At 36.0% G+C, this 26,430-nt stretch overlaps 1 protein-coding gene across 2 annotated transcripts in view; it reads right to left on the bottom strand.

Moving 5' to 3' along the window:
- The window catches only part of CAP2 (cyclase associated actin cytoskeleton regulatory protein 2), a 170,079-nt gene that overhangs the window by 119,541 nt on the left and 24,108 nt on the right, over nt 1–26,430 (bottom strand). For both annotated transcript variants that reach the window (XM_044667564.1, XM_044667557.1), the window contains exons 2-3: nt 22,735–22,856; nt 14,904–15,004 (exon numbers count right to left, since the gene is read on the bottom strand). In XM_044667564.1, the coding sequence (XP_044523499.1) occupies nt 14,904–15,004; nt 22,735–22,855 (222 nt within the window). In that variant the 5' untranslated portion in view covers nt 22,856. The remainder of the gene's footprint in view (nt 1–14,903; nt 15,005–22,734; nt 22,857–26,430) is intronic.

Here is a 26,430-nt window from a genome sequence, read left to right on the forward strand (position 1 = left end):
GGAGATAGGAGATATTATGTCACAGTTAGACATGACTAAAATGACTGAATGACAACATAGCTGAAAAGGCCTCCAAATTTCGCAAGTTCAGTTTATTATTATTATCAGTATTGTTAATGATGCTGAGAAGAGTAGCTAGTATTTATATATCACTTTAAGCTTTGCAACATGCTTCACATATGTCATTGTTTGATCCTCATAACAACCCTGTGAGGTATGTGCTAGTATTATTCCTATTTTACAGGTGAGGAAATGTTAACAGAAGGAGGTTAAATGACTAGAGAAACATAGTCAAGAACTATCTGAGGCAGTACTTGAACTTAGATCTTCTTGACTCTAAGCTAAACATGCTATCTTCTATGTCACCTGGATGCCTCATCTATTGTAGCTATTTTTCACAATAATGAAAATAAAAACACTCTGTATATAATTGTGTAATTTAGCTGTCCTATCTTAATACACTTTTTTAAAGGCTATTTAAAAGTTGTTCTATAATATCTATAACTTAACGCTTCTAAAGTTAATAAAAAAATGTACAAGATCTTTTGGAAAACCTTCTAAAATTTTTAATCATAGGAATCTATCTGCCAAGACAAACACAGGAATTGTACGAACAGAACTATGAAACCATTTCCACACAATTAAAACTAGTTCTAAATAATTGGAAAAACATTGAGAGCTCATGGGTAGGATGAGCGAACATAATAAAAATGACCACTCTAACCAAATTAATTTACTTATTTAGTGCCATATCTATCAAACCTCCAAAAAAACTTTTTTGCTGAATTAGAAAAAACTATAACAAAGTTCATTTGGAAGAACAAAAGACCAAGAATATCAAAGGAAATAATGAAAAAAATATGAAGGAAGGTGGCCTAGCAGTACCAGATCTTAAACTGTACTATAAAGCAGTAGTCATCAAAACAATATGGTCCTGGCAAAGAGACAGAAGGGAGGATCAGTGGAATAGACTAGGGGTAAGTGACCTCAGCAAGATAGTCTACGATAAACCCAAAGAACCCAGCTTTTGGGACAAAAACCCACTATTTGACAAAAACTGCTGAGAAAATTGGAAAACAATATGGGAGAGATTGAGCCTGGATCAACATCTCACACCCTATACCAAGATAAACTCAGAATGGGTAAATGACTTGAATATAAAGAAGGAAACTATCAGTAAATTAGGTGAGCACAGAATAGTATACTTGTCAGATCTATGGGAAAGGAAAGATTTTAAAACCAAGCCAAGAGTTAGAAAAAATCACAAAATGTAAAATAAATAATTTTGACTACATTAAACTAAAAAAGTTTTTGTACAGACAAAACCAATGCTACCAAAATTAGAAGGGAAGCAACAAAGTGGGAAAAAATCTTTATAACAAAAAACTTAGACAAAGGTCTAATTACTCAAATATATAAGGAGCTAAATCAATTGTACAAAAAATCAAGCCATCCCCCATCAATAAATGGGCAAGGGACACGAATAGGCAATTTTCAGATAAAGAAATCAAAACTATCAATAAGCACATGAGAAAGTGTTCTAAATCTCTAATAACTAGAGAAATGCAAATCAAAACAACTCTGAGGTATCACCTCACACCTAGCAGATTGACTAAAATGACAAGAGGGGAGAGTAATGAATGTTGGAGGGGATGTGGCAAAATTGGGACATTAATGCATTGCTGGTGGAGTTGTGAATTGATCCAACCATTCTGGATGGCAATTTGGAACTATGCTCAAAGGGCTTTAAAAGACTATCTGTCTTTTGATCCAGCCATAGCACTGCTTGGTTTATACCCCAAAGAGATAATAAGGAAAAAGACATGTACAAAAACATTTATAGCCGTGCTCTTTGTGGTGGCAAAAATTGAGGAATGGCTGAACAAATTGTGGTATCTGTTGGTGACGGAATACTACTGTGCTCAAAGGAATAAAGAACTGGAGGAATTCCATGTGAACTGGAATGACCTCCAGGAATTGATGCAGAGTGAAAGGAGCAGATGCAGAAGAACATTGTACACAGAGACTGATACTGTGGTACAATCGAACATAAAGGACTTCTCTACTAGCAGCAATGTAAGGATCCAGAGCAAGGTTGAGGGACTTATGAGAAAGAAAACTAGCCACATTCAGAGGAAGAACTGTGGGAGGAGAAATACAGAAGAAAAACAGCTGCTTGAACACATGGGCTGATGAGGATATTATTGGGGATGTAGAGACTAAACGATAACTCTAGTCCAACTATCAATAATATGGAATTAGGGCTTGATCTACATGATTACATGATACATGTAATACCCAGTGGAATTGCACGTTGGCTAAGGGGGGGTTTGGGAGGTTTGGGGGAGAGGGAAAGAACATGAATTATGTAACTATGGGAAATATTCAAAATAAAAACTTAAAAAAAAATAAAGTTCTTAGTCAAATCAGGTATGAGATTGCTATGTAATTTTGGTCAAATCACTTCACTAACCTTGAGTCCTTCATTGCCAAAAAGGGGGTAGGAGAGAAAGGCTGGCAAACCTAAGATGATCTAACATTTTCTAAAGTTTTATGTGACTTGGATTATGTTTTCTTTACTAAAATACTAATTTTCTAATAATGTCCCCTTTGCCATGAGTTGAATTCAATATCCTGGAAAAAAACAAGTTCAGTGCAATAATTTGTTAGATCTTTTTCCTTTACTATGCCACAATCTTTGACAGTCAACTCAGCTAAAGAGACAAGGGAGGAAAAAAATCTTGGTTTCTATCCCAATCCCAGTTTTGCCATACACTATTCATAGAAATCTTGACCATTTGTCCACTTAATCTGGGGACTTGTCTTTAAAATTAGGGGTTGCCTTGGATTCAAAAAGGCCTTGTGAGTTTTTTTTTTAGCTTTTAGAAGCATAAGTTGTAAATATAGAACAATATTTAAGTGGCCTTTAAAGACAAATGTATCAAAGCAAAGGACAGCTACAATACACAATTATACACAAAGTATTGGCTTATATGATAGATAACTTACTTTTCTCATGCCAGGGTATGAATCAAGTGGACTTGTATTTAGGAGGCCAAAATCCAAATCCTTCCTCAGATACGTATTAGCCATGTGATCAAAAGCAGGCCACTCAAACTCTTAGAAATCTCAATTTCTATCTCAAAAATGGCAACAATAATATACATAATATCTAACTTCTAATTTTGTTGTGAGTAAAGTGCTTTGTAAACCTTAAACCATTACCAAAATGAATTATATTGTCCCAACTCTAACGATGATTGTTTTATGTGCTACTGTGAGATAAAAGAATTTTAATTGATTCTAGGTTCTGAAATCAAAGGCAAAATTCTATAACTGTACTTTATCCAAATCAAATGTTGGCTCTGTTACATGTACACAATTAAAGAATAGATTTTTTTGGGCTGTGGATTCCCAAGATAACATTTGTTGTGTTAGGTTCTACATAATATAGCTTCAACCTACCTTTCTAGCCTCATCCAGCATTATTCCCCTTCATGTAATTATATTCCATACAATTTGGGCTACTCTCTGTGCCTGCTCTTCTCTTGTCCAATCCTACATGCCTTTGTCTTACTTCATTCCTTCCATCATGCCTGGGATGGACTATTCCATCTCTTTCTCTTCCAATCACTGCCTGATGAAGGCTTTCCCTTCAGGTACAATTCAGATACCTTCTCCTCTTTTGAAAGTTCTCTATATCCAACTACAAATGATCTCTTTCACATTTATCATAGAATTTTCTCTCCTCAATTGTGAATCTTCTTTGTATTTTAGCAACTTGAATATGTGCCTTTCCCTCTACTAGACTGTAAGCTTCTTGAAGGTACTACAGACAATATATCTATACTTTGAATCCTCAGAGCCATGAGTAATGTCTAGTATGCTATGTTCAAACTTAATAAACATTTATTGAATTAAATTAAACTTTCCCAATAAAATTATTAGTAGGAAACTGTAAGTGAAGTTAACATAAAAATTTAAGGGAATTGCAGATGATGTAGGGGAACAACCAGTTGGTCTTTGAAGAGTTTCATAGCTAACGATGAATCCAAACTTAATCAGTGTTTGCAATTTGTTTGTAGATGCAATGTAGATCCTTATTATAGAACACTTAGAGCTAAAAGTTTCAAGGTTCTTTTCCTAACTGGTACAGACACTTTACCAATAAGTACAAGATTATTTTTAAAAATTGATATTCTATCATAATTTATACTTTTTATATTACAAATAAAACATTTTATAAACTTTATTTAATGATAATATATTTAATAATTTTGTCCTACCTGGTAGCAAAATAAACAAAACCAACTTTTAAAAAATTATATTGTCTTTCATTTTGGGTAAAGGAATACCTGAAAAGTACACTTTATTATGAAGAGAAATAGCTTTACCCTGCTTTAAAGGATAGAAAAGTCTGAAAAAAATTGTTTTTCAGTAGTTTTCAGTATTTCCTCTTCATGATCTCAAAAAGGAAACTCTTTGCTACTTGCTACTTACTCCATAAAACTGAGAATGTTTTCTATAATGGCGACAACTCTTTGACAAGAGCTTTATTTCCTTCAGCTGACACTGAGCATGCTTATCCTTTAGTGCTGATTCAATTAGCAGGAATTCCTACCCTGGAGTCCAAGAAACTAAAACATATATATATTGATAACTGGATTTCAATATTATTTACTTCCTTTGTAATCTTATGTATTTTAATTTATGAATTTTAAAACATTCTTTGAGGCTCTATCAGCCTGCCAATACTTTCTATGTTAGCAAAGAACTGGGAACCAGTTAGGTGTCTATTGACTGGATAATATATAAATAAACTACAAGAACATAATGAAATAATTGTGCACTTTAAGAAAAGATGAATATAATACAAGAAGCATTTAAAGCTTTATATCTATGGTGGTGAACTTATGGCACATGTGCCATAAGGCACTCAGAGCCCTCTCTATGGCCATGCCCACTGTTGCCCCAGCACGGAGTTTGCCAGAGTTTGTTACTAGAAAGCCCGAGAAATGTAGGATTGGGCTGCTCCCCACCCCTTCTCCGCATGCCTGAGAACATTTCTTACATAACCTGCCCCTCTAAAAGGTTTGTCATCACTGTCTTATATAAACTGGTAAAAATGAATTAAAAAGATCCAGAAAAACAATATAGACACTGACTACAACAATATTAAATGAAAAGAACAGCAATGAAACAATGAAAACTGAAAAGTCAGAATAATGTGGTTGGAAGGCCATTTAGTTCTGGTCTGGAATAAGAATCATATAACAATAACTTCATACAATACCAAGATCCAACCAACCAGTAGTATTTTGGGAGCCTTCTTACTGTTGAGATTCTTAAAAGTAATTTACTGCAGAAAGCTAATAATAAAAATATAACCATTGGAGACTTCCAAGATTCCCAGAGAATATCCAGAACTGGGGATATGGACTGATAAGGGTACCTTAGTTTGGGCTGCAGAGATGGCTAACTAGGAGGAGGAGATTTGGGAGTTTAAATAGGGAGTTCTTTATTCAACTAGATGACCTTGAAGAGCAGTTAACCTTTCTGGGGAATGTTCAATAAGAATCAATTCCAAAGAAAGTTTGTATCATGTGAGTTAGAAAAACATAATTTTTGATTGAGTTTCAGAGACTGATGCTGTTCCAAGAAGACGTGGGGTAAAGTCTACCAAAGAGTACTTAGACTTCCTTCTACTTGTCTATTCCAAATTTCCTTGGTATTGGAGTCAGATGACTCACTCTCTATTTTCTACTCGTGTGACCTGGAGAATAATCATTTTACTTCTCTGGGACTTGATTTCTCATCCGTAAAATGATGTGGGTTGGACATTCTTAACTCTCTGGCACACAAAAGAAGATGGCTTGCTAGATTTGGCCCTCATGTCAAAGTCAGTAGTTAATAAACATTTATTAAATGGCCCCTTTGTGCATGGTACTGTGCAAAGACCTGAGGATACAAATATGAAAAATGAAAAATAGTCCCTGCCCTCAAGAAGCTCAGAATCTAATGGGAGAAGATGACATGCGAAAGAAAGCAAAGTGGAGGGGAAGGAACCTCACTCCTTGGGGCATGATGGAGAAGTCAAAGAAATCCAAAATAAGTGCAGTTGGGTAAGAAACAAAATGCCTGATGAATCGTCTATCTTGTCCTCTTTCCTTATATCAGTGATTCCCGAAGTGGGTGCTACCGTGATCCAGGAGGGTGGTGATGGCCACACATTTTTTGTATTACATTCTATTCTGAGTTCAATAAATAGTTTCATAATTTCCAGGGGATGCTAAGTAATATTTTTTCTGGAAAGGAGGCGGTAGGCCAAAAAAGTTTGGGAACCACTGCCTTAAATGGAGAAGTTTATGGCTCCACCTTCCATTCAGAGGAGCAAAGAATACTTAATGCAGTGTAATTAGTTGTTGCCTAAGGTTCCTTCCAGATTTACCAGGTTGAAAAATTCTCTCCAGTACTATTTATCCTTACTTGTATTGGCACACTTATGTTTCTGATAAAAGTGAGTAACAATTGCCTAAAGGAAGGGGGTATTTGGATCCCTGTTTAAATTTTAAATTAAGTCCTATTTTTGTTGCAGGCTTAAAAAAGTGATATGAAAATATAATGATATGACTTGGAATCAAAGAATCTTCTTTTTAGAGGTGTGGTGTTATAGGTACGGAATACTTATTGTGTCAGACTAGGTTGATATGTTGGTTAGGCTTGTTGAATTTTAAGAATATTTTAAAAAACTTTGTCATAAAATATGACTCCCTAAAGGGGAAGTGAGGAGTATTATACTGGGAAATATGAGTGTTATAAAAGCAATAAAAAAAACTTCTTAAGCATAATTCTATACCTAAGCAAAATTCATTCTTATACATTTTATACTTCTTTTGAGCAATGTAGTCAGTCAAACCAAATATTTTAGATCGACTAATTTGGTGGTTTGAATAATCTGGCTACCTATCTCTATTATTCAAATGAACCACATAACTGCTAAAGCTCTCCCTTACAACTTTTATATCTCATATTATCCAGTTTCAAAAAAGTCATTTCCTCAGTAGAATACCATGTATTTTTCCAGATCAAGTTTTATAGCTAGTCTTGCATTTATGATGAATGAAGTTTTATATTTACAGCTTTCTGTCACTAGGGAGGTTGCTGTTGAAATACTTTTGTGATTAAATATCACACTGAAATTGCCCCATGGAAAAAAAAAATGCAGCTAGATGGTACTATAAACCTTTTGCTTCTGTGATACTTTGAGGTTATTGTATCCTTCTTTTCCCTAATGGCTCTCATTAGCTATTACGGGCACAAGGAAACCTCAGAATCAACTTTCAGAGCTGACCTTATTCTACAGAGTGGTTTGGACTTATTTCTCATTAGTAGCCACTGTTCCCAACAAGTTGGGATTCCTGACTCTTTTCTGTCACTCACTGACACATAGATCAGTGAGACTTTGACAGAGATCCTTACTCTTTTAAGGGATGAGGAAAATGGAGTACTTCCCCCTGGATGCAGTTTCTATAGTGCTGAACCAGAGAAAAAGACAAGCCCAAAATAACAGTAGGACTGGTCCAGCTACCAAATGTGTGATTTCTTGGGGCTATCTGTCCCACACAAATTCCCTTACTTGAGCTATGTCACTTAAATTTTGAGTTTTTAATTTCCTTTCTATAAAATGAGAATGATACTTTCACTATTGTAAGGAGGGAAAAAGAATGAGTTTGCAAACAAATAGTAAAGAAAGCATTTGCAAAGAGAGACTTGTCGCATGCCAAGAACAATAAGGACATATTCTGGAGTGTGAGGAATGGATAAGATGGAGCACAGTGAGACAGTTGGGGTCGTTGGTTCCTGTCCCTCAAGGTGGTTGGAGAGGGAACTTCCTGTGGCTTGATGGGTCTGAGACTAGTGGGAGTTTGTCTACCTGATCCCTGGGGAGTTGAAGGTTCCTGCTATCCAGCTATCCTGAGATCTTTGGCATCCTGAGAGAAGATATCTGCCCTGTCCTGTCATCTACCTGTGTTCCAGCCTCTTGAGAGTGATTGTATCCAGTTGCTCTGTGATTTGTCCAGCTAGCCTTCGAAGAAAGACCAGATGCCTGAAGCCATCTTGGCCTAGCCCAAAGAGGGTGTGATCCCTAACAAAAAGGGATCAGCCAGACTACTTTGAGTGATTCTTAATCTGCCCAACAAGTAATCTGGGAGGATTAAATAGAGTTAGGGTAGCCAGACAGTCATTGGGATCTAGACAGGCAGGTCAGGGTCTAGGGAGCTTGGAAGCAAAAGAAGAAATCTCCATGAGGAGATTTTAGAAGGCGGGTGATTAGCTAGAACCTTAGAGCTAGGGAATCCTACTTCCTTAATCCTCCCCTTCATATTACCTTGTTTCCAAATAAACTCTGTCCTGGTTTTCTTCAAATCTGTCTGGAAGTCTGAATAGTGCACTGGTCACCGTGAAGCAGGCTCATAGGCCTCCTTCATAAAGAGGTACTGAGAAATCAGCTCAACCTTAGTATTTCACAGTAAACGACAACTAGCAGTCAGATAACTTACATATTTCACTATGTACCTGGAATTTAGCTACATAGACAATGTACAGAATGCTGGATCTAGATTCAATTATAAAACAGAGATAATAATAACAACATTTATATCCCAGAGTTGTGAGAATCAAATGAGATAATAATTATAAAGTACTTTTGCCTAGTGCCTAGCACATAGTAGGCACTACATAAAAAAAAAAATCCTTGCTAAATTCTCATTAGTGTCTAGTTGCATCTCATTCTTCATGACCTGAACTCTTCATAACCCCATTTGGAGTTTTCTTGGCAAAGATATTTGGAGTGGTTTGTCATTTCCTTCTCTAGTTAATTTCACAGATGAGGAAACTGAGGTAAAGAGTTAAGTGACTTGCCCAGGGTCACTCAACTAGTAAGTATTTGATATATTCGAACTAAAGTCTTCATGACTCCAGGCTAATTTTTCAATCCACTACACCATCTAGCAGCTACTAAGCAATAACTACATGCCAGTGTTATGAGTAAGATGAGATTAGCTAGTTATTAGGAATTAAGTTGTACCTAGCAGGAAGGAGCTGGAGCTGGGAATTCCAGGTTGGAATGAAGGAGGAGGAAGTGGGTCTGTGCCCTGAGTGTGACTCCATTAGTGGTAGGCAAAACTGTTGCCAGCCTGGGAGACCTCAGAGCAAAGGACACCCTGCTTCCTGATTTCCCCTGGGATCCTGTGTGGTGTGGCATCTAGCAAAAGGACAAAATCTACAGAGCCAAGAGAAGAGGTGAAGTTTGAGTTCTGGCAGACAGTGCTTCAAGCAAAACCCTTACTACTTGGTTCCTGAGACAACTTTAGCTCCTGACATCCAGAGATCATCAGTGGATTGCAGTGAGAATCCCAAAGCCACAAAGCCCTAGCTGTACTCAAGCCTAGCAGGTTCCAGGTTTGAGGCAGAAACCCAGAGACTCCATTTACAGCTCCTTGGGCCCTGTTAGTTTAGATCACTTAGATAAGAGTAGAATAAGTCCTCCCATTGCCCTGTGGTTTTATCCCTTAGATTTTAAGTATAGAAATCCTTTCCCACCTTTTAGTCTAACGTAATTAAAGCTGTGAAGTCCCTTTTACCTTGTTAGCCTGTTACTATACTCTGGTCTAGTGGAAGCTGGGGGACAGTTAAGAACAACTGGCATTCCTGTGGAAATCCAGTAAACTCTGGTCTCTTCACCCTGGTCCAGTCTCTCATAAATCCTAGAGTGTGTTCCCACAAACCACTTAGTTTATTGTAATATCCCTGGTGACCCCATTACCTCACTTATATTTTCCTACACCAGACATTATGTTACATTACAGGAATATAAGAACAAAAAATGAAACAATCCTTACTAGTGAGCTTACAAGTCTAATGGGCATGCAACAAGTACATATAATATAAACATATCATCAATATTAAGTTCATAAACACAAACATATTGCATTAATTATATATATGTACACATATATATGTTTATATATATATATTTCAATAGAATCTAGTCTGAGAAGAATTACAGTTGGAGGGATGGGGAAAAGCTAAATCTGTGGCTATGGTTACAGCTGTAAGGTAAAGAGGTTACTTACAACCATTGCAGCTGCATCCTAGTTCAAGACATTTTTGTAATAGTTCATTCAAGTTTTCCTATGCTTCTCTGTGTTCACTGTTTCTTAAAGCACAGTAATGTTCCATTTGTTAGTGAATTAGCATCTACTTTGTTTCTAGTTCTTTGCTACTACAAAAAAGACTGGCATCAGTGACAAAATAAAAGTTAACAGGAGTACTCTCCTTTCTAAGTGAGAAAGGAAAGGAATATTAGAAATAATGTTTAAATGGTTTCCACTGTGAATCCCACCAAATTTCCAAAAGAGCTTAATAACTGAATTGGGGAGGGCTACCCAGTTGTTTTTATAATAGATAATCATTTAGCTACTTAACTGACACGTTAGTGTCAGATGACACTAAAACGATTGGTCAGTTTAGTGAAAGCAAGAAAGTCACTTCAGGGAAAAACACATGTTAAGCCAATGGACTGGTGACTTGCAAAAAAACCACAATCAAATGGCTGAGTTCTCACTTTTGGGACCTCATGTAGACAGCTTAAATGACTCCTTATTTTGATGCTGAGGATTGTTTTTACCCTAAAGGAACAATTATTAAATTTTGCATTTTTCTTTCCTTTTTTCCCCTTTTACTTAAGTGAAGAACAAGTGTTAATATCCTTCTTGGACTGAATGGTGAGGAGTTTCTTTCAGGTTAAACAGTAATTTATATACACCATTTGGTTCATGTTCCATCCAAGTAGAACTTACAAGATCTAATCTCTTCTAAACCTGCTATGTTCTTCAGTTTACTAGAGCCTCCTAATTGTAGTTATTAGTTCTCCCTTTTTTGTGGTCTTCTCTGTCAATAGACAATTGAGCATACAGTAAATTAAGCTCGAAACAGGGGCCAAACATAATGCGGCAGACGTTAAATCATGGCCTTACTACTCCCCCTCCCTCCCTTCCTTTTTTTTTAGTAGTCCACGTGAAGCAGCTTTTAAGAGTTAGGGACAGGATTCAACACGATGCATCTTTGTGTCCCTTTTTAAATATAATATAAAAACCTGCTGGCCTCTCATATTACCATCCTGTTCAATCAGGTATGTCAGCTCTTTCTAGGCAACAGGTGTGTTCTTGAAACAAAGTTCAACCCCCTTCCTTGGCTTATGGGAAAGGCAGCAGCTGCAAGCTTAATGCTCATGACACATGGCCTATAAGACACAGAAAAAATAAACTACTTGTTCAGTGTATTAGTAATACACAGATGGACTATGGAAGCCTGGATTTTCTGCTATGGACTGACAGCATAAACCTTGAGGAGGAAGTTTTTGCATTAAAAAAAGTTAACAGTGGAAAATTTAAAACTATTTTTAAATCTATCACATAGAAGCATGGGCATATTTTAAAATATCCCTTTATTTGAAACATCATATCCAAAGATGATTATGTAATTCTTTAAACACTTTTTCTTTCTAGTATCAATTCTAAGAAGAGTGGCTAGGGCTAGGCAATTGCGGTTTAGTGACTTGTCCAGGGTTACACAGTTAGAAAGCAAATGGGATCAGATTTGAACCCAAGTCCCCCTGATTCCAAGTATGGTGCTCTATCCATTGTACTGCCCTGATTATGAATTTTTTTTAATTTTAAACCCTTAACTTCTGTGCATTGACTCATAGGTGGAAGAGTGGTAAGGGTAGGCAATGGGGGTCAAGTGACTTGCCCAGGGTCACACAGCTGGGAAGTGTCTGAGGACGGATTTGAACCTAGGATCTCCCATCTCTAGGCCTGGCTCTCAATCCACTGAGCTACCCAGCTGCCCCTCTGATTATGAAATTCTAACTGATGTTTGGAGTGAAGAAAGTATGACTGAATTCACTGTAAATATCTCATATATACTTCCCATCTAAGATATAATACAGGTCCTCAAAATTCTTCAGTAAGAATTTTTATCCTAGCCCTTTGTGGTAAGAATCTGCTTCTTTCAGCTTTGGTGTGAAATTGCTGATATAACGTATTCTAGAGCACTGGGTAACTTTGAAGTGTAATGTATATGCTAGTATTAAAATAATGATACAAGATTATTTGAAATAGTTACAAATAAAGAAAAACAACACAATACCAACAAGAGTTAAGACAGTACATGTTCAAAGCTCTGCTCAGAATTTCTTATTTGGCAAGGTTGAGATCAATTCGATTAAATGCTGACATCCCCTTTTTTTGGTGATATTCTATCAGATATAATCCTGCCATACATAGTGAACAGCACAACCGTCTTTTTAAAAAGCTATTAGAATCTCTTATTAACACAAAACCATCAATGGGCAAAATGTAATACTCATGTTGTACTATGCTATGTCAGTGATGGGCATGCCTTATTTCTACTGGAGTTTCATAGTGATAATGGATCTGAAATTGATGCTTCTCTCTATTCTAATTGCTCTCTCAGTTAAAAATTCAACTACTAAAATGAGGACAGTGATAATTCTGGTATCTCTCAGATAGAAATACATCCTCTGTAAATGTGAGTAAAGAACTATGAGAGTTATTTATTGAGAATACTATAGCCATAGAGGTAACCTGAGATCCCCCTAAAGATTTATACTTGGAAGTCAGAGAAAGAATTGAAGAACTTAAGAGTTAGAAGGAACCTCTGAGGCCAACCACCTAGTCCAACCTCTGTTTTACAGATGGGAAAACCAAGGCCCATAGAGTGATGTAACTGACCCAAGGTTCACAGAAATAGTTAAGTACAAGAGCCATAATTCAAACTCATCCTCTGACTTCAAATCAAGGCTGTACAATTAGAGGTGGATAAAAAAAGCTATCTCCATTTTAAAATCTAGAGAGGATTCTTCCAAATATGTGTACTAAATTTGTGTATCTACTTGCCTAGCTCACATCAAATTCTTTACCTAAAAGCACTCAAGACAGGAAGCTCATGTACAATTGGCTAGAATGGCTACTTGAAGCATTAATACTGAGCACCAGAAAGGGTTTAAGATATCACTTCATTTTTCCCAATACTGCATGCCTTTAAAAAAAATTACAGATGAGGAAAGATAAATGATTTGCCAAAGCCATACAGCTCATTAGAAGCACAATCAGGACTAGATTCCTGACTTTCTGCCTCTATGCCCAAAGCCCTGTTTGGCACACCACACTATCCCCACAGAAGAAGAGAAATAAAGATTATATGTTTCCTTCTCTGCCCTCCCCCCTCCCACTCACCAATCTTCTAGCTGCTGTGGTACCCCTAAGTAAAGCTAGGTACATTTCTTCTTTAGATTTACAAATGAAGGAGATTAAAAATATCCTAAGAATACAAGATAGGTGAGCTGTGTTCTTGTTTTTTGTTTTAAATTTACTCTTTCCGAGCCAAAGTTTTACTTGAGAATCAGGTTTCTATTTGCATTTAATACTACTGTTGGTGCCAGGCCTGACTGGATGCTGGAAAATCTATAGGCAGACAGATGTCTGAACTACAATCCGCCATGAACACCTTAACTAGTGAAAACAAAGGCAAATGAAAAATGAAGGCTCTGCTGATCACATTTATTTCTTTATTCATTTGCTTTCTGGCTCAGATTTGCAGCAATTGCAGTCACATGCCAATTGGCTAGTAGACCATTTAAAATCTATAAAAGCTGGGAATATGCAACAAAGAACAATTAACACAGTGACCCTCTTTGATAGGGGCAGAGTAAATACTAAAGTTACTAAAAGCCTGGCAACTGAATCAAAATCATTTGAGTAGTTGCTAAGCTAGAGATCCTAAGCTTGGAGATTCTTGGTCTAAGGAATATTTTTTAAAAATCCTTATCTTCCATCTTGGAATCAATAGTGTGTATTGGTTCCAAGGAAGAAGAGTGGTAAGGGTTAGGCAATTGAGGTTAAGTAATTTCCCCAGGATCACACAGCTAGGAAGTGTCTGAGGCCAGATTGGAACCTCCCATCTATCTAAGCCTGCCTCTCTATCCACTGAGCCACCTGCTGCCGTCTGAATATGTTTTTGAAAAAATGTTTTAATAATATTTCAGTAGAATTGACTTGCTTTGTAATCCTCTGTATTTTATTTTATGCATTAAAAAACATGATTCTGAGGAGTTCAAATACAGACTGCCAAAGGGGTTCATGAAACAAAGTTAAGAAGCCTGATGAAATAGAAGCTAGAAAATAGCCCAATTTGAGTTGCTATTTGCTTATTGCAATTCTCCCTGGAGAAGAGGAGAGTAGCAAGAACAGAGGAGAAAACAAGATGTCTAAATAACAATATAGTCCTTTCAGGTTTAGAAGTCAAGCAAGGTAGGCAGTGCTGTAAAATATTTTCATTTTACTTATAAGGAAACAGATTCAAAAAAGGTGAAATCATCATGACACTAGCAATAGTCACAGCCAAGAAGTGAATCTGAGTGCTCTGAATCCATGGCTAAAGCTCAGTCCAATATCACATTGTTATCCTCCTCCTCCAACTACTACTACTACTAGCTCATATTTATATAGCTTCTTATATATCTTTTCTTATTTCATTGTCATAACAGCCCTAAGGGTTGGTACTATTATCATCCCTGTTTTTCAGATCCAAAAACTGAGGTTTTAAGAGATCCAACATCACAAAGCCAGGCAGTAACAGGAGGATTCAAACCCAGGTCTTTTTCATTCTGAATCTCTGCAGAGCTTTATCCACTTGACTACACTTCCTAGAGTCAAGCCTAGCATACTAAGAGAGGTTTACCACTCATCAAGCAGAAGTGATGGCTGTCTCAGTCATTCTCAACTCAGTGTTAAGTAAGAAAAACAAAGAATACTCACGTGAGCCTCCACATCCCCAGCAAGGATCTTACTGTTCCTGAGAAACTCAGCAACCATGCCATTCATCAACTTATCAAAGGCTTCCACCGAGGGTGCAACACCTTTGAAAGAAGGACACTTTATTACTCCCTGGTTAGCTCAGAGAAACAGCTGCTACTATTCTTCCTTAGATAACAGGGCTTAACTCATCTTGTTCATGCAATCATTCATCTACTCCCTCAGTATTTATTGAGCACACACAAAGAACATAAACTATATCGGCTGGACAGCTTAGGTGAGTCCCACTCCAATTGTTGTTTTCCTACTTTTCATTTTGCTCATTGACAATTGTAACCTGCCTTCCATAGTAAAACCCTGCAAAAATTTTCTCCTAGGCCACTCATCTAGGTGAAGCAAAGGTCACACAATCATAGAATCAACTTATTTTTAAGAAGTACAGTCAGACAGGTTACTGAGTTGGGTTATTTGTGCATCACGTGTAAGTATGCATGTATGTATACTTATGAAAATTGATTATGTGCTAGCAAACATATGGTATGATATAATGTCATAATGGTCGAACTGGAAATGATTCTATCCTTAGGGTGAAGATAATTGTGAATCTGAAATGACTTAAAGGGTTGATTTTTTTCAGACATTTATTGCAAAGGATTTCTGGGTTCTTTCATCTGGAATATATCTGTGTAAGTCTCTATTGAAACCCAGATTTCTGTCTATAATAATAAGAAACCTAATTTAACTACCACCCTCCCTAAACATCACTATTCCTTAAAGAAAAAATGTAGTTCTTTAAGTCCACATTAGTTGTTTCTGAGGGAAATAATAGCTTTTTCTGGATTCCTACTTGTTTGGTTTTTATTTAACTCAGAACCTTCAAATGGAGCCCTGCTTTTCCATATAAAAGCAAAAAAATTCTTGTTCTAGATGGCTTAGTGTCTTGTTCATATTCATATAGACAATAAGCAATGAAACCAGGACTTGAACTCAAATTTTCTGACTCCCAAATCAGGGTTCTTTCTATTGTCTAACAGCGACTTTCATAAGTATAGTCTATATAACTTTCCTGGTTCAGGAATAAATTAGATCAAGAATTCCTAACCTGGGGTCCCCTGCTCCTCTTCATTCCCAGGGATCCATATATAGGTTGCAGGGGCACAATGAATTTATATGAGAAAAATCATATCTTCAGTTATTAAAAATATTGTTTTGAGAATAGATTAATAAGTCTTCCCCAGGTTGCCCAAGAGGGCTATTACATATAAAAAAGTTAAGAATCCCTCAAAGAGATGACCTTTAAGGAGCAGCTGAGGGGCTCAGTGGATTGAGAGCCACATCTAGAAATGGGAGGTCCTACATTTAAATCTGCCCTCAGATACTTCCTAGCTGTGTGACCCTGGGCAAGTCACTTAACCCCCATTGCCTAGCCCTTACCATTCTTCTGCTTCGGAACCAATACACAGTATTGATTCTAAGATGGAAGGTAAGGATTAAAAAAAAAAAGATCTCTACAATCCTTTCCAGTTTTGGTATGCTTATGTACTACTCCCATCTATTAGCACCAGCCCCTAAAATCCACATCAAGTGACATCAAGCTAGCAATGATTAAGTCTATGATGCTTTTGTGAGAAGACTGCCTTTTGGGGTACAATAGATCTACTCATTAGCTTTAAAGGTAGGAGTTAGGAAGGAGAAGTTGCATTAATTTTATGGAGATCCCCATATAAAGGAAGGCCCAATGATAACTTGCTTCTTAAATAATTACTACTATAACCATATTAAAATTGTTTCTAGCTATAAAACAGTATAATTAAATTATGTGTATATTAAAAATTAATTAGGAGAATTTTGAAAGTAAGGAAAATATTTTAAATTGCAGTAGACATTATTTCTCTACTAACTTGCTCCTCTGAAGAATCATTGTGATTGAGAGGTGGTATTAGATTCTTAGAGGCTTTGCTAATAGGGAAAAGACTCTCAGGAAAGGCTTTGAGTAGGGAGTATAGGCTAGCAATGGATTATGTATGGTTGGTGAGAGAAAAGAAAGTATATAGTAGTTTCAATGGGGAATAAGATAAAGATTATTAAAAATACAGTAGTAGAACTGTACTCTATACAGAATTGGATAGATAGCTGGAATCAAAGAGTTGTCAACTTGTAAAGAGGTCTCTAGGGGATTTGTGCATGTGCTGGTTAACATTTACATCAATGGCTAGGTAAAGGTATAGATAAAATCTTTTATCAAATTTACTGAAGATATAAAACTTGGGGAGAGACCTGACACAAAAGATGGAAAATAGGATCATAGATTTAGGGTTGAAAGGGACCTTAGAATCCCACTCTTTCATTTGACAGTCAACTGAGACCTGGAGAGGGTAACTGGCCCAAAGTGACACAAAGAAAAAGTGACATAATCATGATTTAAATCCAATACGGCAAAGTCAGGGTGCTAAAAATATCTTTATAGGCTAGAACATTCAGGTAAATCTATTAAGGTGAAATTTAATAGGAAAAATATAAAGTTTTACACTTGGTTTAAAGAAATAACTTCATGAGAACAAGAAACAGGGGACATGGTTAGGTAGCAATTTGTCTGAAAAAGATCTAGGGGTTTTAGGTGACCATAAGCTAAATATGAGTCAGCAATATGATATGGCAGTTCAAACAATCTAACGTAATCTTGAGCTGCATTAAGAGAGGTATAACACTTGAAGAATAATCTGTGAATGTCCACCTCCAAAGAAAGAACTGATAAATAGAAACATGAAAGATATAGTGTAGGTATACATACATACATACACACACACAAATATATATGTATATGTATATATATATATATATATACACACACATGCGTATAGATGTATATATATAAACAAGGTTAAATGATTTCTTCTTTAGTTCAGGGAGGGCAGAGGAGGAGGAAGACACCTGGGAACTTTAATGTAACCAACCAAAAACAAATAAAAACTAGTAGAATTGTTCATGAAAAAAGAGGTGGGGGGTAGAGGGGAGAGAGAGAGAGAGAGAGAGAGAGAGAGAGAGGGAGGGAGGGAGGGAGGGAGGGAGAAAGGGGAGGAAAGAGAGAGACAGAGATAGAGACAGAGATAGAGAACACTTCCTGGAATACAGGTCATAGTTCTACTTTTACTGTAGTCTGTTGTAGTTACACTATATCTGAAGTATTGTGCTCAGTTCTGGGTGCCTCAGTTTATGGAAGGACATTGATGAATTTGAAAGCAACCACAGGCAGGCAAGCAGGATGATGAAGGATCGCCTGAGTCTATGCTATATGAGGACTCTGAGTTGGGGGGCATGATAGCTGTCTTCAAGTAAACACTTAACATGCTATCATGTGGAAGAGTAATTATATCTGTTTTACTTTATAACAGAAAGCATAACAAGGATCAACAGATGGAAACTGGAAAGAGACAAATTTAGCTAGATTTAAAGAAATCTCTCTTTTTTTAAACAATTAATGGTAGTTAAGTGGGATATGATGCCTCAGGTGGCAGTGAGTCTTGCAGATGTTCCCCTTCCCTCTCCCATTGAAAGACCTCAAAAGTTGAATGATAACTTGTCAGGTAGTTGTATCAGTGTTCTTTCTAGGGACTAGTTGACTACTGATGTGTCTCATATATATGAAATCACATTTTTCTGTGATTGCTGAGCAGCATCAAGCACCCAGAGAGGCAATGTTACACATCTCTAGTGGGAGAAGTCAACTTGATTTCATGACCTTTATAAGGATTATGAGAAGTTCTGGAGAAGAAGCAAAGAAATTGGAGAAGGGAGGTTTCTAAGGGATGAGGATTTCCAAGTTGGGAATGTTGAATGGTAGTAGTACCAAGACATTAAAATTTTTTTTCCATTGATATCTTCTGTTATCCCCAAAATTTCTACCAATATTTTTTCCCTTTTCTTCTAGAGAGCCATCCTAATTAACAAATCATATTTTTTAAAGAACAAGAAAAACAAGAAAAAAGTCAGAACAATTGATCAACACATCAAAAAAAGGCTTAGAAGACATAAGGCATGTTCCAGACCCAATGAACTCTCACTTGTGTAAAGGAGTTGTACATGGGGGGAGTGTCTTCTATCTCCTCGTTGGCTCCATGTTTGTTCTTTGACATTTTGTACCATTCCCTTTTGATTACATTGTGATTGTTCTTTTGTTTACATCATGTGGATCATTCTATTTATTATATTCCTGGCTCTGCTTACTTTATTCTACATCAACGCATGTAAATCTGTTCAGGCTTCTCTGTACTCATCACATTTAGCTTACTAGTCAAAATAATAATATTCTACTACGTTCATGTACCATAATTTGTTTAGGTATTTCCCAGTTCTTTGCTACTAAAAAAAAGTCTTGTTATAAATATCTTGGCGAATATGGGTCATTCTTCTTATAAGTGACTGATGGTGTTTAGCTAATATTTATTTAGTACCAAGCCTGTAAAGTGCTTTACAATTATTATTTCATTTGTTCCTCACAAAGACCCTGGGAGGTAGATGCTTTTATTTTCTTCATAATACAGAAACAAACAAAGGTTAAGGGGCTTTCTCAGAGTTATACAACTAGTACATATATGAGGCTGGATATGCACTCGGCTCTTCATGATTTCACATCTAGAACTCTATTTACCTTACCACCCAGTTGCCTCTAGTATTTGCCTACTAGTGGAATCTTTGGGTCAAAAGGTATAGATATTTTAGTCACCTTATCGCATAATTCCAAATGTAGCAAGAGTTTCCAGAACATTAACAGTTAACTAACAAAGTATAGGTTCAAGGCTTGGTATAGAGCCAAATGAAGCCATAATCCCTTTCTCTCTTTCTCTCTCTCTCAGAGAGAGGGAGGGAGAGAGAGAGGCACACAGACATATAGAGCGAGACAGTGATAGAGACAAAGAGAGAAAGATAGAGACATGAACAAATAAAAATAGAGGTTGAAGAGAGAGATGGGAAGGATGGAAGAGAATACTGAAGGTCACAATAAGGGTAAAGAAATTGTGACTGAGAAAGTGGGAGAAGTAGAAGAATAGCAGGTTATGACTGGAAAATAAAAGACTTTAAAGCTTTTATATGCTGGAAGTGGTTACAATTCTGAGGTGGTGGGATGCAAAGTATAATCATGTTGGCATTAAGCTGAAATAGAGTATAGGACGTTGCTGGGGTTGAGAAGGATGAGGAACTCTTTGGTCATGATGTCCAAAGAATTATTAAAATGAATATTGAAGTCTTTGAAGAAGATGTTGGAAAGATGGAGGACAAGGTACTAAATATGTAAAAGAAATAGTTTTGCAAGCTATTGCCTAGTTGTGAATCAATTATTTATCATGTGATTGCAACAGTTTGTTCTCTTAGGTAATCAGAGTTTAAACATCTCCTCTAAAATCTTGATTAAACTAGGAGAGTGAAAACTATCTGAATAAATATGGTCCAAATTAATGAGGTTTTATCTTATTCAACTGCCTTTCAGAACTATCTTATATTTCGACTTTAGTCTTCTTTTGTGTGTGTGTGTGTGTGTGTGTGTGTGCATATTCTTGGTCATTTGTAGTTAGCTTTCTTTGGAGAAATGTCTTGTGATCACCTGAAGACTGTAGTAGAATAATAAAATATTTTGAGTATAAGACAATATGAAAATATTTTCATACAAGTGCAGATTAATGAATTTCATGTATCAACTGTGTAACTAACAAAAAGCCACTTAAAATGAAACCATAGATATGTCTCAGTTGATGCAGAGAAAGCTTATGGGATCCTGGCAGATTTCCTTTAAACAAAGTTCCCTTTCAATTCCCTCAAAGCCATTTCTACTTTCATTCTGTTCAGAGTAAAAAAAAAAAAATAAGCCTGCACATTTGTGCTCACACAGTAATTTTTGTCTCTGGGCATGTAATACAAGGCACAGGGCTAAGTAAGCCTGAAATTCTAGAAGCACTAACATAAATCTTGCCCTGTGAAAGCTTTTTCTGACCCTCAAAGCTTTTTCTCAATCCAAAGTAGCTTGACATAATTCCAAGTGAGTATGACATGAGAGAAATTTAAAATATGACAAGGAAAAACTGCAAAAAAATTTGATAACGACCTAGAGTAGCTAAAAAATACTTAACCACATTTTCTAGACATAACTTTTAAAAAGAACTATATACACATATTTTAAAATTAATGTTTTTAAAGAATAAAATCTATTTTCTTTTCCTTTCCCCTTTTCCCCCATTGAAAGCAGTAAAAAAAAAAAAACAAACAACAAAAAAAAAAAACAACTCTTGTAAACAGATATGCATAGTCAAGGAAAGTAAATTCTAGCACTGGTCATGTCTAAAAAAGTATTGGTCTCATTCTGTAACCTGAGTTTGTTACTTCTATGTAAGGAAGTAAGTAGCAGGGTTTGTTATTGGTCCTCTCGAATCCTACTGGTCATTGTGTTAATCAGAGTTTTTATGTGTTTCAAAATTGTTCCTTTTAACAAAGATTTTTGAGTCATTTTTCAATCATGTTCACTTCTTTGTGACCCCATTTGGGGTTTTTAAGGCAAAGAATCCTGAAGTGATTTGCATTTTCTTTTCTAGCTCATTGTACAAATGAGGAAATTGAGGCAAACAGGAATTAAGGGATTTGCCTAGAATCACACAACTAGTAAGTGTCTGAGATTTGATTTGAAGTCAGGAAGATGAGCCTTCCTAAATGTAGGCTTGGCATTCTATCCACTGTACCACCTAGTTGCCCAAAAATATGATTGCTTTTGTATAAATTATTTGGGTTCTGCTCACTTAATTCCGTATCAGTTCATAGAAGTCTTCCTTATGTTTCCTGGAAACCATCCTTTTTATCATTTCTTATGATCCCAAAGTATTTCACTTCATTCATATATGATAATTTTTTCATCCATTCCTCAGGTGATGAGTATCCTTATTTGGTTCCAACCACAAAAGGAGCTGATAAAATATTTTTGTACATTTGGGGCCTTCTCCAAGATCCTAAGCAAATTTGCTTATAGAGTAAAACAACTTCATAGGATCAATTAGAAGTAATGTTGAACTAAAGTTTTGTCTAGGTTATGCAAAAAGAATGAGGAATCTATCTTTGCTTCACCTATTCCTCATATGAAGGACTTTGAAAAAAAGAAAAATTGCAACAAAGTCTGTGCTTTTTTTGAAGTATGCGTGAGGTAGTTACTTCTTCTTTTTTTTTTTTTTTAACCCTTACCTTCCATCTAAGAATTGATACTAAATATTGGCTCCAAGGTAGAAAAAGACTAGTAAGAGTTAGGCAGTTAGGGTTAAGTGACTTGCCTAGGGTTACTCAACCAAGAAGTATTTAAGGGAAGATTTGCATCCAGGACCTCCCATCTCCAGGCCCAGCCCTCTATCCTCAAGCCATCTAGCTGTCCCAGGACTTCATAAACTCCTTGAGGCTTGCAGCCTAATGATTTGTTTTCTTTAAATTTCTTATGTAAAGAACTACCTTTCTTTATGTTCTCACTCTGACAACTTTTCTTTCTTTTAAAAAAATTTTTTGGAAGTTGTATTTAATGGAGTACAGAATGAACATATACATAATAAAAAAGAAAAAACACCTCAGTGAAGTCTAGAAAGTGGACTCTACTCTTAATAGACTTTAATATTGACATTTACTTGAGTGGTTCACAAATCTTTTTGTTTTCTTTGCTGGAGGAATTACTATCCTATTTTTTGTTCAACTGTTTTATAATAAAGAGGAGTAAACTGTAAGACTAGGACAAACTGCTCAGTTCTCAAATTGGGTAGCAAAGAGATCCATTTATATTATAGAATAAAGGTTCAATGATAGCTCTTGTTCCTACCTCCATTGACTCCATTTACTGCTCCACATTCCCCATGAGGTCCTGTTGACCCTGAGAACAAAGATTCTAGACGGATTACAGCTTTCTCCAGTCTTTCCAGTAATCCCTGTGTTTCTGCCATTCTGAAAAAAAAAATTAACAAAAATGGATGTGATATCAACCTTGGTGAGGAATAGGAACTTAATTTTAGGATATAAATGTTAAAGAAAATAACCTGAACTCAAAAGACTTTGGCAATAATTTCAAAGGGATTTTCATATACCAAGAAAAAGTGCAGTTTAGAGAACAAAAGTCTGAATTGGGAAATTGTGTTTTATCTAGTCCATTTTCTAAAGGACTCATATTGCTTCACCATTTTGCCAAATGCCTGTTTTTACTGATTTTCCATTATAAACTAATTTTTATTTCTAGATCATGTGGCAGCCAACACCTCGAGCATTTCTTAGGATTATTTATAGAACTAAATGGCATCAAGTTGGCTGCTGAACAAACAATTAATGTTGCTGTCTGAAAGGTCTAAGGTGAGAGGCATAAAAGGGGTTTTAAAATTATAGAACTCTACAGTTTTAGAAATAGATCTTCACAATAAAGAAAAGTAAGGAACTTATCTATATTCCAATCACTCAGAATCTCAGTTGTGGACCACTTAAAATTTGTTTCAGGGACACGAACGTTCACATCTTGATTCAAATATTTACTAAAGGTATGATGATCAGCCTCATTTTCCTCATCTATAAAATGGGGATAATAATAACTCTATCTTCCATAGTTGTCATGATGATGAAACATATTGCTTTACAAAGCATTTTGAAAACCTTAAAGCATTAATGGTAATTATTACTACTATTTTTGTTGTTGTTGTTATTTCCTACATTAATGTCAAAAGCATAGAAATTCAAAGTTGGGAGGGAAATGGGAACTGATCTAGTCCAATTGCTTTGTTTTATAGATGAGGAAAATTATGCCTAGAGAAATTAATATACTTGTCAGAGACTACACAAGTAGTGAGTAAGTGTCAGAGCTGGCAGGAGGATCTAGGTTTTTAAATTCCTAGTCCACTGTCTACATCATGTATATTGGTACTTTTTTGTGACTGTTAAGCAGAAATTTGCTTCAAGTTTTCTTTCTTAATTTATACTAACTAATCTAGTAACTGCTTATATTTCTTTCTTCACAGGGTCAGAAAAGGAATTTTTAAAAAACAATGTGAGGGGTAGCTAGGTGACTCAGTGGATTGAGAGCCAGGTCTACAGATGGGAGGTCCTGGGTTCAAATCAGACTTATGTGACCCTGGGAAAGTCACCTAACCTTCCATTGCCTAACCCTTATTACTCTTCTGCCTTGGAACCAATATACAGTATGATGGAAGGTAAGGGTTTAAAAAAATGATCCAGCCTCATCTTTTATTCTACTAATAAAGGGGTTGGCAATCTTTTTGGCCGTGAGAGCCATAAACACCACATTTTTTAAAATGCAATTTCGTGAGAGCTGTACAGTGCTCACAGTGTGCGCTCCTGTAACAGTGCCTGAAAAAAAATTGACTTTATGGCTCCTGCAGAAAGAGCCATACGTTGCTGACCCCTGTACTAAAAGATCTCCTACCTCAGTTTCTTTATGTTGGAACATTTTTAGTCCCACCTTTTGGCAAGTTCATTGACAGTGGTGTCAAATTCAAATAGAAGTAAATCCCAGCCAGTCACAGATTGACTTAGCAAATTTGGGTTTCATTGTATTTTTATTTATTTTATTAAACATTCTCAATTACATTTTAATCTGATTTAGGAAGCACCTGGGAATTTTTGCATGCCGGCTGCTAGTTTGACATCTCTTCCTGGGCAGCCAAAAGATTAAAAGTTGTAGAGAAGGTGCTGAATTCTATTAAGAGGAAGTTTCCTCATTTGGGAGTTTTCTATACCAGTGAAAAATCACAGAGGAAGTCCCTCTTCATGTCTCCTATCCCTGGAAATGTTTAGTTAAAAAAGACAGGAATTATTTCCATTTCTTTTAAGTGTAGCTTCTCATCACATATGAAAGATATAACTATATTCAACACATTTCACCAATTTGTGTGTGTGTGGGGGGAAGCACAATGATCTTGTCTAAACCATTACTTCCAAACTAGAGAAGATCAAACGATTATTTTCAGCACAGCTAACAGTCATAATCCTATGTGTAATAGAAAACAGTGTTCTTTACCAGACTGTGGCAAAGCAGACCAGTGAAAGTTGGTCACTGTCTAATAAACAAAATCTGTGTCCACCTCTTATTTCAAAACAGTCATACATCCATCTCAGAATCAGTCACAAACATTTTGTCTTGCTAAATGATATGAAGTGTATTCATGTTGCTTCTAATAAATCATTGTTAAGAGTAAATCCTCAAGAGACACCAAACCAGCTGGTAATCCTCAAGTTTAATAACCTACATTAAGCCAAGCAGCCAATAGCAACTGGAGATAATACAATAATTGTACTTACAGGACCCATTAGTTGTGGAACATTTAGAATGCAAATAGAAGCAAATGTCTCCAAGGACTGATAATTTTTAAAAAATTATTATTAGATTGTAAAAAATCTTCTTTCTGCTCAATTATTTTAAACATCTAGTAAATAATGAATCCTTTGGTTTAAAATATCCACAAGCGTCATTTTATTTTTTGCAATGCTGTTGGTTTTTAAACAAAAACTGGTTCTTAATCATGATGAGATAGAAGAATTTGAGAGTGACCAATATCCCTAAAAAGGATAAACTGGGTATGAAGCTGACCAAGAATTTTAAGGAAAAAAAAAGTAGGCATTAGATTCCCATGGACCCATCCAAAAACATCTTAAATACCTATAAGATTCAAAGAGTGGAAAGAAGTAGGGACCTTTAAATGCTGGTCATTTAAAACAATTTAACAATAAACAAATTAAACAATAAACAATGACTTCAATAAGGAAGCTTCAGTAGATTCAAACAGGTCAGTGGAATAAGGTCACTGCCTAGAAGGCATTCAAAATTAGCCTATATCATCCAAAGCCTGGAGTTTGTGAGAGTGCTTCTTATTTTCAAGAACACATAAACTTCCTTTCATAAGTGGTATAATGCAAAGTTATCAAATACATTACCCACAGGCCACATATAGCCCACAACATTACTTAGTGCTGCAACAGAACCAGATTAAAAAGCAATTGGGGACACAATGGAGGACATTCATATTAAGAAATATAAACCTAATGTTGCCAAGATTAGAAAGAAAGCAAAAACTGGGGTGGGGTGGGGGAATTTTATAGACAGTTTCTCAAATAGAGGTCTCATATCTAACTAAATAGAAAACTTTATCATATTTATAAGAATATGAGCCATTCCCCAACTGATAAATAGTCAATGATATGAACAGTTTTTGGATGAAAATATCAAAGCTATATAAAACAACATTAAAAAAACATTCTAGAGCATTACTGACTAGAGAAATGCAAACCAAAATAATTCGGAGACATCAACTCACACCTATCAGATTGGCTAAAATGATAAAAGGGCAAAATCACAAATGTTGGAGAGGATGAGGAAAAATGGAGAGACTAATACATCATTGGTAGAACTGTGAACTATTCCAACCATTTTGAAAAGCAATCTGGAATTAAGCCCAAAGAGTAATAAACCTATGCATACCTTTTGAACCAGCAATACCACTATTAGGTTTGTTTCCTAAGG

This window comes from Gracilinanus agilis, chromosome 1 (assembly GCF_016433145.1).
Source record: "Gracilinanus agilis isolate LMUSP501 chromosome 1, AgileGrace, whole genome shotgun sequence".
NCBI classification, from domain to species: domain Eukaryota; kingdom Metazoa; phylum Chordata; class Mammalia; order Didelphimorphia; family Didelphidae; genus Gracilinanus; species Gracilinanus agilis.